The sequence below is a fragment of the Furipterus horrens genome, unplaced genomic scaffold (genome assembly GCF_987537825.1).
Source record: "Furipterus horrens unplaced genomic scaffold, mFurHor1.1.pri manual_scaffold_3, whole genome shotgun sequence".
In the NCBI taxonomy this organism is placed as follows: Eukaryota; Metazoa; Chordata; class Mammalia; order Chiroptera; family Furipteridae; genus Furipterus; species Furipterus horrens.
Window position 1 is genome coordinate 70,187,092 of NW_028327173.1, and position 12,311 is coordinate 70,199,402.

The window sequence follows — 12,311 nt, forward strand, 5'->3', positions numbered from 1 at the left end:
TCAAACTCACTGCTTTCCCATGAAGCACCTTCTTCAGTTATGTTTTTCAGTCTGTCCGTGGCATGAATGAAAGCAGAAAATTCTGCCTCAAACCCATCAGGTATGATTATACATCTTGTCATCAAAACAGCACATTTTCCATTGAGCCATCTCTCTCTCTCTCTCTCTCTCTCTCTTTCTCTCTCTCTCTTCCCTTTCTAATGAGATCTTAATTAAGATTAGTTTTAATGCATAGGTAAAAGGCCAATAACTCTTCAATCATGACACAAAATGAAACTGCTGACAGAGAGAATGGGCAGTTCAAATTCACACACTAGTATTAAAAAAAAAAAAAAAAAAACCTAGCAATTTTCTCTCAGGATTGTTGCAACAAGGAGGACATACTACTTCCCAAACTCATAAACCAAGGTCTGCAAACTGATTTTACTCCATCTGTGCCTATATATGACTACTAGTCTGAGTCTACTGCAGCCTCATTTGGTGGTCTGGCTTCTTCATTATAGCACAGAGGTTAAGAGCATAGATGTAAAATCTGGCTCCTCTACTTCCCAGCTGCATGACACTATGCAAGTTATCTGCTCTCTCCATATTTCATTTCATCATCTATAAAATCAGAAAAATGATCATACCCATCTCAGAGTTGTGACTGAGCTCGTGAAATAAGAATATCCTATTCATTGTTATATTACATAGTTGTTTAGCTCAGTGCCTAGCTATAGTGCACACTCAATAAATGGGAATTATCATCAGTGTCATCTCAACTGTATGTGAATTCAAGAGCCAAAACCAAGAGACTATAATCATTTTTCAAGTCAATGTGTTTCTTGTTGAAACCAGCCAATTTCGAGAACTTGTCCAACAAAATTGTTTTATGTAGCCCATTAGAGGACAAACAGACACAAAGCAAATTACAACAAAATAGAGCAAATTAAGCTTCCAAATTTGTTAAGTAGCCCAGACTACCAACATTAAGACACTGATATGGAGAAGCTGATATTCTTAACTTAAGCAACAATGTTCCAACCAAGTCACTTGTTTCCTCTCATCTCCAACCTCATAATCTGATCTATATTTCAGTACTTTTTAAAAAGTTATAGATTTAAGTATCTGAAACAGGCAGAATTAAATACCTTCTAAGCAGCCTATGCTAGGAGTGTCTCCTCTATCTAGAAGATCTATTTATATTATAATAAACAACAAAAGAACCCTCTTGGAATTCTTATTTAGGACAGGAAAGTAAATGTAATCTATGCATGTAACAAAATTAAGTGGGATTAAACATTAGTACACGTGTTCTCTACCTGCCTCAACGCTGAAGGTTAGTTATCTGCATCACTGACATTAGAATGTCTAGCACTAGTCTATCAAAATGTAACATAAGCAAACATACTATGTATCTGTGTAGAAGTCAAATATTTCATTTCCCTGAAGAATACAAATACTGAAATTTTGCATAAACATCACGTCCTAAATTTTCCTAAACTGAAGAAACTGAGGAAAAAATATATCCAAAAAATATAATAAACATGCACCTTACCTGCAGCAGCTAAACAGGAACTCATTAGAGCAAACATGGCAATCATATAATGAGAAGTCATCTTTATTTCTCCAAAAGTGTGCAACATTCAGTCACCTCAGTCTACAGTTCTTCAGAGCACAATCTTTGCAAATCAGGTACAGCCTTAAAAGCCTTCTTTACAATTTTCAAATTGTCTGTAAAAATAAACATTTTCAAGAATAAAACTTAATACAGGAACTTCTTTTCGTAAACACAGATTAGGGCAAAATGAAGAACTTTAAAAGACGGTAAGATAAATTTATCTTAAAAGATGCCAAAACAGCACTCAAGCAAATTGAGATGGCAATGATAATTGCTTAATAAAGGTTTATATAAGCAAATACTTTTGCAAAAACCATATTTACTTTTGACACTTTTAAGTCTTGGGTTTTATATAAAATTTTCAAGACTATAGAAGAAATCCAAGGTACAATTATAATATAACATCACCAATTACATCATGGCACTATAAAGCAATCAGTGACATTTGATTCATGAATTCCCTAGTGCTAACAAGAAACCACAAGCAGCTGATTAGAATAGATTTAATGTTATAATGACGGTTACCACAAGGATCAAATTAAAATAGATTTAGGATCAATTTGGAAAATAAAGTAGCAAGGTTCCTATTTCAACTGTTTCCCAGCCTTGTAACAGGAGAAAAGTCTTCCCTGTCCCTTAGCTTCATCTGAGACTATCTGGTTACTGGACTAGAGGATCCAGAGGTTCCTTCTAACATTTTCCAGTCCAGAACCTTGAATGCCAAGTTTTGTGCTGGTTTGCTTAACTCGAATACCCCTCCTATGGCCCTAAAGATTACCTCATTTAGTTTACTCCAAAGTGTATTTTCCAGTCCTATAGCCATGAGCCTGCCACAACTCAGAGGAGTTGTCCAATTCAACAATTATTGAGCACCTACTATGTTCCAGGCATTGTTTAAGGATATAATTTCTTCTCATCAAGAATAAAAGTGAGATCCAGGAAGTGCAGATCATTCTAAGAAGCACCAACAAACAACAGGAGTCACAAAAATGGGGAGACAGAGAAACAACCCCCCATCGAAAGGAAAGGTAGAGTCGCCAGAAAGAGTGCTAAATGAAATAGAGGGGAGCAAACTATCAGATATGGAATTGAAAGCATGGATTATAGAGAAGCTCAATGAGCTCAACAGAAACTACAAAGAACTCCAGAAAAACTACAGTGAACTCCAGAAGAACTATAAGGAACTTACTGAGAATTATACCAGCATCAAAAAAGACATGGAAGCTATCAATAAGAGCCAGGAGGAAATGAAGAATACGATCTCTGAATTGAAAAACACAGTAGAAGGAATTAAAAACAGGCTAGAGGAAGCAGAAGATCGGATCAGCGAGCTGGAAGACAATGTAGACAAAAACTCCCAGACAGTGCAACAAAATGAAAAAAGACTGAACAAGACTGAAGAGGCTCTAAGACAGCTGCAGGACAACATGAAACGTAATAATATCCGTATCATAGGAATTCCAGAAAGAGAAGAAGAAGAGCAAGGAATAGAAAACCTCTTTGAAAAACTAATGACAGAAAACTTCCCTAACATGAAGAGAGAAAGAATCATGCAAGTCCAGGAAGCACAGAGGGTCCCAATGAAGATGAACGCCAACAGGCCCACTTCAAGACACATCATAATTAAAATGCCAACATTCAAAGACAAAGAGAGAATCCTAAAAGCAGCAAGAGAGAAACAACTAATAACATACAAGGGAGCTCCAATAAGGCTATCATCAGATTTCTCAGCAGAAACACTACAAGCCAGAAGGGAATGGCAAAATATATTCCAAGTAATGAAAAACAAAGGCCTACAACCAAGAATACTCTACCCAGCAAGGCTCTCATTCAAAATGGAAGGTGAAATAAGGAGTTTCCAAGACAAAAGAAGGCTAAAAGAATACATCTCCACCAAACCAGCATTGCAAGAGATGCTAAAGGGTCTGCTTTAAGAAAATGAAGAAACAGAGAGAGACAGAGAGGAACACAAGTACAAAGGGGGAAAATGACAATGAATAAGTACTGAAAGAAAGAAGGAACTTCTACCATTTGCAACAACATGATTGGAACTAGAGAGAATTATGCTTAGCGAAATAGGCCAGGCAACAAAAGAAAATTACCTTATGCTATCACCTGTTACAGGAAACTAATGAACAACACAAACAAATGAGCAAAATTGAACCAGACGTATGTAAACAAGGAATAAACTAACAGTAACAAAGGGGGAGATGGGAGGGAGAGAAGTGGTAAGAAGGGGAAGGGTCTAGTCAAAGAACATGTATAAATGACCCATGGACATGGACAACTGGGTGGAGACTGAATGTGGAAGAAGGGGGGGCAGGGTGCAGGGAAGCAAGAGGGGGAAAAAAGTGAGACAACCGTAATGGAAAAACAAACAAACAGAAAAATGTTTAGTGGGGGGAAAAAATAAAAATATAAAGAATAGAAATGCCAGTTCAGTGAATATTAGAAGGACAAGGATTTTCCTTCACACTGTATATATTTTCTCCCTATCTGATCCCTCCAGAATTTGGCATTCTAAAGAAGTAAGTAATGACCTAAGTTTCTTTGCATAAAACTAATAAGACCAGTTGTTAATAGAGGTTTTTTTGTTTTTGTTTTAACTAAGACTTTGAACGGAATGTCATGCCTAAAGGAGACATGCTTGGGCTTTGGTTGTTACCAAAAAGCCCTGAGCAACTGGGACTGACTTTCAAAGGTAATAAAAGTCCACGAGATAAAAGACCTGGTACCTTGGATGGATGAGCGGTCCATAGCAATCTTTCCAGGGAAGGAATGAAGGTTGTTTTCCTGAAAGATGGGCAGAAGGGACCTTAAGGCACAATGGAAAACCAGGAGGACCTGGAAAAGACAGGTGTTTACAGGCAAGGCTGAATGCCAGGTGTGTGGCTCAGCTTCTGTGCCCTGAAGGGCAGACTGAAGGTCACCCTAAATGTTCCTTGCCTAACTTCCAGCAAAGCAGAACTAAAGATCATAAGTGATCATTTGCTGCTCTTGTTGTGTTTATGCAAATGAACAGGATAAATTAAAAATGAACTTAATGCAGTCCCTTTAATGACAAGGAGGGTAATCTTAGGGAGAAAAATCACGATTCAAGGAAGATCACAATGCCCAGTGGTAGACTATAAAGTAGTGCAGCTAACCGTCTTTAAAGTTTCTTTTCATTTAAAATTTGTTTTCATTTGAAAGTTAAACTATGTCTGTGGCATTATCAAAGATGTTTAATTTACAGGCAAGAAGAATGTCAAATGCCTTACAACTGGATGTCTTTCCGATAAGACAGTCCTACAGATTTAGAGACTTGTATGTGGGTTATGTTACATAAATTAACATGTGTTTTCTGTTTTCAAAGGGCATAAGCCTACGATCTCATTACCTGAGTGATTGTCTGTACGTATAAGCCTCACTTAATCCTGTCTGCATTGCTGCCTCCTGAGACTCACTGGTTTGGCTGAACTAAGTGGCTGGGTTGGTGAAGAACGGGGTGGTCTGTGGGCTTCACTTTAAAACTGGTTTCTCTTTTCTATCCTAATGGCTTGGACAGAAAGAGCCCAGAGGCCTGAGAGGGGGGAAACCTAAAATATTTCCCTCAGTCCAAACTAAGTATAATGGGCAAAAGGGTTTTGGACAGGTGAGATGTACCTGGCATACCTTCCTCCAAAGAAGCCCTTCTTTTCCCTAATGTGGGACACTGAAAAATTAATACCTGTCTTTTGTCATCTAGTGGTTACGGATTGAATGATGTCCTTTAACCCTGTTGCCCCCAGAATACAACAAGGATGCCAGCCTGTTAAACCAAGCATGCCGTTGTCCAGAGACAGCCAACCAACTTGGAGTCTGCACGATCCTTCCCCTTGTGGGAAGGCCACCCTCCCCTCCACACCCCCACTCTTATTTGGGATTTCTTGACCCAAGGGTAGGTAGGACGACGACCATGTCCAGCTTGAAGCAGCTAGAGGACCTCGAGACCTTCGTCAATTGTCCTTTATAAGATTGGAAAGGGTCTTAAGTCTGAGAGGGAGGGATTTTTATTTTTTATTGTTAAAATATTTAACTAATTAATTAATTATTTTAAAAAGAAGAAGAAGAATATATGAAAGGGTGAGGCAGGAGAGCTTGTATGTACGACCCATGGGCATGGACTTGGGGGGGGTTGTTGGGGAGGGGGGGTGATTGTTGGGGAGGGGTGTGCTGGGCGGAGGGGAGCAAAGGGGAAAAGATTGGAATTATTGTAACAATATAATCAATAAAATATACTCAAAAAAAAAAAAAGAATAAAAGTTATCTAACACCTGGATAAAAGCACAAACACCCCACCTAATCTAAGCCCTGGGCAAGGCAAGATCAAGGCATTTCCAGGAATCATCTCAAATAGCTGGGGATTGTAGCCTTATTACCTTCACCCAGGAAATACCATCCACAGAACCAGCTTGCTAACTTCAGATATAAAGCCAGTTTGGGAATTTGTAGATACAGTACAAAAATATAAAAAGAAAGGCAAAATAAGTTTCTAATAAGTGTTCTTAGTTCACTGCATTCAACGTTAAGAGAAAGATATTTAAAGTGCCTCTTTACACTAGTACAGTCAAACCTTGGTTCTCGAACATCTGCCATCTCAAACAATTCAGTTCTCGACCAAATTGTTCATGGAAAAAATGTCACAGTTGTCAAACAGAACTTTGGTTTTCAACCTGACAACCCTTTCATGCTGATACTGTATTTCTAATGGGAAAAATGATTCAGTTTTCGAACAAGTAGTTTCTCAAACAGCCTTCCAAAACAAATTAAGTTTGAGAACTGAGGTTCCACTGAAACACTAATTTCCTATGAGAAGGCGGGAGAGAAACGGGGTGGTTGTGTGACGGTAGGTAGCTAGTTAGGTATTAACAAACGAGAAGGGAGCTAAACTGGCTAAGCCTGATTAAGTCTGCAAGCTACAGCTTCACAGATGGAGACAGCCACATCCTCTGCCAAACCGACTTCATCCCCAACCAGGCAGGAAAGACCAGTTTTCCAATCTCCCCAGAAACAATCGTCCCATTTGCCTGGATTACTGCGTAATAGTGAGCGTGAAAGTCCTTTGCTGGATGGAAGTGCAATAGAAGCCCAGGTGGTGCAGGGGGCGGGTCCTCTATTAAGCGCATGCGCAGCAGAAGCCAGATGAGACAGCAACAGTAGGAGGTTCACGTGGTGGGAGCCAGCATGGCCACCACAACGAGGGAAGAATCTATCTAGCCTGGGAACCTTAGGGGTGGGGACGGGACAGGATAAGGACACTGAAGCCGGAAGATCGAGGAAAGGGATTGCATAGGGTGAGGACCTGAGAGAAACCCACAAAGAATTAGGAAGATTGGTTAGTTTGAAAGAAAGCTTACCCCTTCCCAAACTCAAGGAGATATAATCAAGGCTTAAGAAAGGGGCGACGGGAGGGCAGCGAGCAGCATGTTCTCACTCCAAAGCAGCCCCGCAGGCCTGGGTGCGGCAGCCGCTGGGACTTAAGTGCAGCACCAAAAGTGCCCTTCCAATAAATCCTGCCGCTACACCTCGTGAAATGTGCTTCCTGCCATACCTAGAAGAGCCCTATCTCCAGACTGTGACGGGGCAGACCCACCTTGGTCCCGGGCCCCCTCAGGCAACAGTTGAAAGTCAGTGGTGAGAGGGAGAGAAGCCTTTTCACCGAATTACTACCTGTTTTATACCATTTTGAGTTTTGAAAGTATTGCCTATGCAGAAATACTAACAATAAAGTTCTACTTTCAAAAAGAATATTTTAGATACATCTTGAAACTGAAACCGGAAAAGCTGGCATTCATAATGCCTGTCACTACAAGAACCAATAAAAGGAGACACAAATGGAATCTTTATGGGCGCTTTATTCAAATGCTGGCCATCTGAGACTACTGGTTATGTACCCTCAAAAACCGTATTATCATCTCAAGCCGACCTTTTTATAAAAAGAAAGGGTAGGTAAGAGGTTTGGAAAAAAGGTTAATCACTTAAGAGTTTCAGTCTGGGGCGATCTTCCTAGTACTTCTTAATCATTGATCAAGAATTTTTTATCTGGACTTCCCTCCCTAGAACACAATGGTTCTGATACCATCCCCATTGCTTGCAGAACCCCTGGGCCCAAAGGTTGAATTGTTTGTTGACCTACTGGAGTCACATTATAGTTTCTGGAATAACAGCTTTCAATGTGCATTAATCACTTAAACCTATCAACTATGACTGAACCTAAAATCTTTAACTTTCGAGTTCCCCTATCAAAACGAAATTATTGTATGTGCAGGAGGCATTGTGGTTCAATCTTAGTAGACAATAGTAATTAAAAGCCTATTAGGAATAGAATATGGATTTTGATGGAAGTTAAAAGCCTGCCTAGGTTTGAATACACTCTGCCACCTACCAAAATCAGTGATGTTGGGCAGATTATTCTGTAAACATGGACCTATCCTATGGATTATTGTGTAGATTTAGTATACACACATACATACTGCTCATTAATATAAATACTTAGAAGAGTGCCAAGCACATAATAAGCAATCGATAATGTTAGCTATTATTATCACTATTTGACCATTCTTTTTGAGGTATGCAGGGTGGGGCAAAAGTAGGTTTATAGTTGTTTGGATGGAAAAACAATACAATAATTAACAAATAATACACAGTAAACTGTGTTTTACGTACTCACAACTATAAACCTTCTTTCACCCCACCCTGTATTTATGCCAATAAAGAAATTTGGGTGTGGTTATTTATATAATTCTTAGCTAGTGTAAAAGCAGTTCAAATCTTTTGTTTACTAAAAAATAAACATTTCAACAGACATAAAAAGGAGATAAGCTAGAGAACAGAATCACTAAAACCAAATTGAGGCACAAGTCACTGGTGCCACACTGGTCCTGTCTCAGAAACTGACTAAATTATAGAGATAACTTCAGAAGCCACAAAATTGACTTCAATCATCCCTTCAAGTCCAACATTTCTGTCTCAATAACTCCACATCACCTCAGATGAACTGAAGTCTCTTTTTTTTTTTTTAATTGATTTTTTTAGAGAGAGGAAGGGAGGGGGAGAGAGAGAGAAAAAAACATCTATGTATTGTTCCACTCATCCATGCATTCACTGGCTGGTTCTAGTATGTGCCCCGACTGGGGACTGAACCAGCAACCTTGGCATATTGGATAACACTAACCAACTGAGCTACCTGACCAGGGCAGACAACAAATCAACAATAGCAAAGAGAATTTGTCCCAATTTTTTACCTTCAAAAAATTAGATCTCCTGAATGGACTGATAAGAAAAACCCTCTTTAAAAAATATGCTATTTCATCAAATGCTAAAGGCAATTTTCAAAAGCAAAACTCTATAAAGAGATCTCAGAAGATGGCTTCCCAGAGGACTTGTATGGAACATATAAACTATATACAGCACAAGGCTGTGGGAATATTTAATGAGCTTGTGTCACCCCCCTGCCCACAGCTGCAGAGGGTCTGTGGGACTGTGCTCATTAATCCAGGGGCTTAAACCACGTCTGAACAAACCTGTGGAAAAGGCAAACAGTTCTATTAAAAATATAGACTGCAAATTGCTGACAAGAATATTGGGCAATTATTAAAATGCAGCAATTACAGATATAATAGAGCCAAGCTAAACAGTTTGATGCCCAAAGGCAAACCACAGCAAGTTTACACCGGATCTTAAAACATCTCCGAGGAAGTCCAAGACAAGTTGAAACTACACACTGCTGCTTCTAACAAAGAAGGAGCTTTTCTTCTTTTAGCTTAAAAGTCTCCCCATAATATAACTTATTCAAAAAGAAAATAAACTGCGGGCAGTTTTTGTCTAATCTTCCCAATGTGGTGACAGGATCCTAAGGCAGAAGAGAATAAAAAGGGAAGTGTGTCATTCCCATTCAGTGGAACGCCAATTTTGGCCAAGACTTGCACACATCAACACCTTAACACACAACTTAGGTGTCAGTTTCCCAACTAGAAGAATGTTGGATGATCGACAGCTTCCAAAAAGTTATAGATTTAAAGTAAAACGAGGGAAAGACAAACTCCCCCTTCTTCCATGAGGTTATATTATTCTCTATCTGCAGAGAGCAGGGACTCCCCACCTTGATTTTCAGACCTCACTGAATCTGGATTTGATGAACTAAATGCTTCCTTTAGAAATACAAATAGGGCACTCTGAGATCTTGAAAGAACAATTTGGGGTCTAGTCATTTTGCCTGCATTTCAAAGTAATGTGTTCTATCAAAGGGTACCAGAACTTTTAGTACCCTCGAATGAATAGAAAAAAATTCTGAGTCAGAGCTTAACGGATTTTTTTAAAAGGTGAATGTGATACTAATTCTTCTAATTTCAAAGTTCCTCTGTGTCTGTATCAGAGGCCATTAAACTGAACACGCTGTCTCTACATTCCCTATTGATCCAACAGAGTGTACAGGTGAAGACCAGGAGTAACTGAAAACCCCTGCCCAAACAAGTCCTGAAAACCATCATGGGTTAAACCAATGGTCAAAAGGGTTTGGCTGGGCACAGTATTTCCTGGGTGGACCAGGTTGTTTGTTTTTTTAAGAGCACATCTTGCTCTATCTTAGAGGAAATACGTAGCAAAGTAATGTCTGGCAGTAGGCTAAAAGCCAGAGGAAAAAAAAGAAATTATCAGCTTCCCCTAGATGGTTAACACAACTGGCTATATACATTATATTATTCAAAATCAGAACTTACAGTTAACTTGCAGCCAATCAAGTTCTCAATAGAAAAAATGTTAGCATACTAAAGATATGTGAACAGCATTTAAAGCTGGAAGAGGTAAAAAATAATTTCCTTGAAGAGGAGCCAATCCCCATGATCAGCACTTGCCCAGAACAATATGGCAGAGTCAACACTTGAAACCAGGTCTCTTCATGGCCAGCTCTGTACCTCCCAGCTCCAGGTCTGTCGCCACGAACTAGGAACCATTTTCTTTCCCTCAATACTCAATCTTTGAAAACAGAATGCTTTTTCCAAGAGAGGGCAAAGCCTGCATGGCTGCCATCAGACATTGATATTGCCGTGTTGACATATGCACTGTGCACAAATCATTACCAGTCACAAGCTATGACTTGACTTCAGGACTGTGGGTGGCAGCTATAAACAATCCTTGGTAATGCTGCATGACTCCAAGTTCTTTGAAAATGCGAAGGGCAAGATGAAGCACCAACCTGTGCAGTTATATCATCATAACACTAAAACTGTTCAGCCCCCATCGGAAAAATATTCAACAAATTTGAAGATCTTAAACATTGCTACTCCCTAAACACAAACAGTAAATAACACCCAAATTTCTGTTCCCTTAAACATAAAATTGTTTTCTAACAGATCATTAAAATGTTTCCAGTCTGCAATTTGAGTTAACTTTTTGGAGAAAAAATATATTGTTAAGTCTGTAAATGGTTAAATAAAAGCTGGTAGAGGATTGTTCTGATGGCTATTCAACATGTTATTCAGGGGACTTAGAAAAGAGGCTGGATGACATCAATATCTAGCCTGGCAGACTGTATAAAGAGACACACAGGATGTAGAACAGATACTGTTGTTTGTCGGACGATATTTGGATGCCCTTTAAGACCTGTATACAGAGAAAGCAAAGCCACCTCACTGAGTCACAACAGCAACTCAGATTTCTTTACTGCACAGAGAAACTGAGTAATTCCAAATCCCCATTTTCAGACAGAGTTGGCACAAAGAGGAGAAAGGTCCTGGCTATGGATAAGAAATCTCTGGAATCGCATCTAAGCACAACCAATATTCAACAAACATTTTCTATTACAAGCCACTGTTAAAGATGCCAAAAATACAGCAGTGAGAAAAGAAATCAAAAAGTCTGCCCTCGAAGAGCTTATATTCTAGTAAAAGTAACACCATTTACTACGTAAAGCAAGATATTTAATTTCCTGAGCGTCATCTCTTCCTTCAACAAATCTTTACTTATTGCTTACTCCACACCAGGTAATGGGAATATAATGGCCAAAGAGACAGGTCCTTTGTCCTCATGGGCTTAAAGATGGGATAAACTAACAAATAATCACAAGTATGTAATTGCATGCTATAATAAAACTCTAAAATGTGTCTGTGTGTGTATACACATATATATATGTATACACAGACACACACCCTGAAAGATAAGTAAAGGTTTAAAAGGTCAGGTGAGGGATGAGCATAGGTCCCTGTTGTGGAGGAAACATAGCTGCAAAGCCAAAAGGACAAAGTATAAGGATCAAGAAAGGGTTTGAGCAGGGAAATAATGTGATCTGATTGGGTTTTTAAAGACTTCCCAGATACAGGTACTGTGGAAAACAGTATGGAGGGTCCTCAAAAGATTAAAAACAGAATTACCAGCAATGCCACTTCTGTGTATATGTTCAAATGAAATGAAATCACTGCACTGAGGAGATATCTACACCCCTATGTTCACTGCGGCACTATTTATAATAACCAAACATGAAAACAACCTGTGTCCATCAGCAGATGAGTGGATAAAAAAATGCGGTGTGTGTATATATATATAATGGAATACTGTTCAGCCATAAAAAGAAGAAAATCCTGCTATTTGCAACAACATGTAGTAATCTTGTGGGCATTATGCTAAATAAAATAAGCCAGAAAGAGATAGACAAATACTGTATAATCTCGTTTATATGTGGAATCTAAAAAACCGA

General features: G+C 39.0%; 1 protein-coding gene across 2 annotated transcripts in view; it reads right to left on the reverse strand.

Moving 5' to 3' along the window:
• TGFBR3 (transforming growth factor beta receptor 3) overlaps nucleotides 1–12,311 on the reverse strand; it is a 211,268-nt gene that overhangs the window by 182,012 nt on the left and 16,945 nt on the right. For both annotated transcript variants that reach the window (XM_090269730.1, XM_090269729.1), the window contains exon 2: nucleotides 1,538–1,713. In XM_090269730.1, coding sequence (XP_090125856.1) covers nucleotides 1,538–1,625 — 88 coding nt within the window. In that variant the 5' untranslated portion in view covers nucleotides 1,626–1,713. The remainder of the gene's footprint in view (nucleotides 1–1,537; nucleotides 1,714–12,311) is intronic.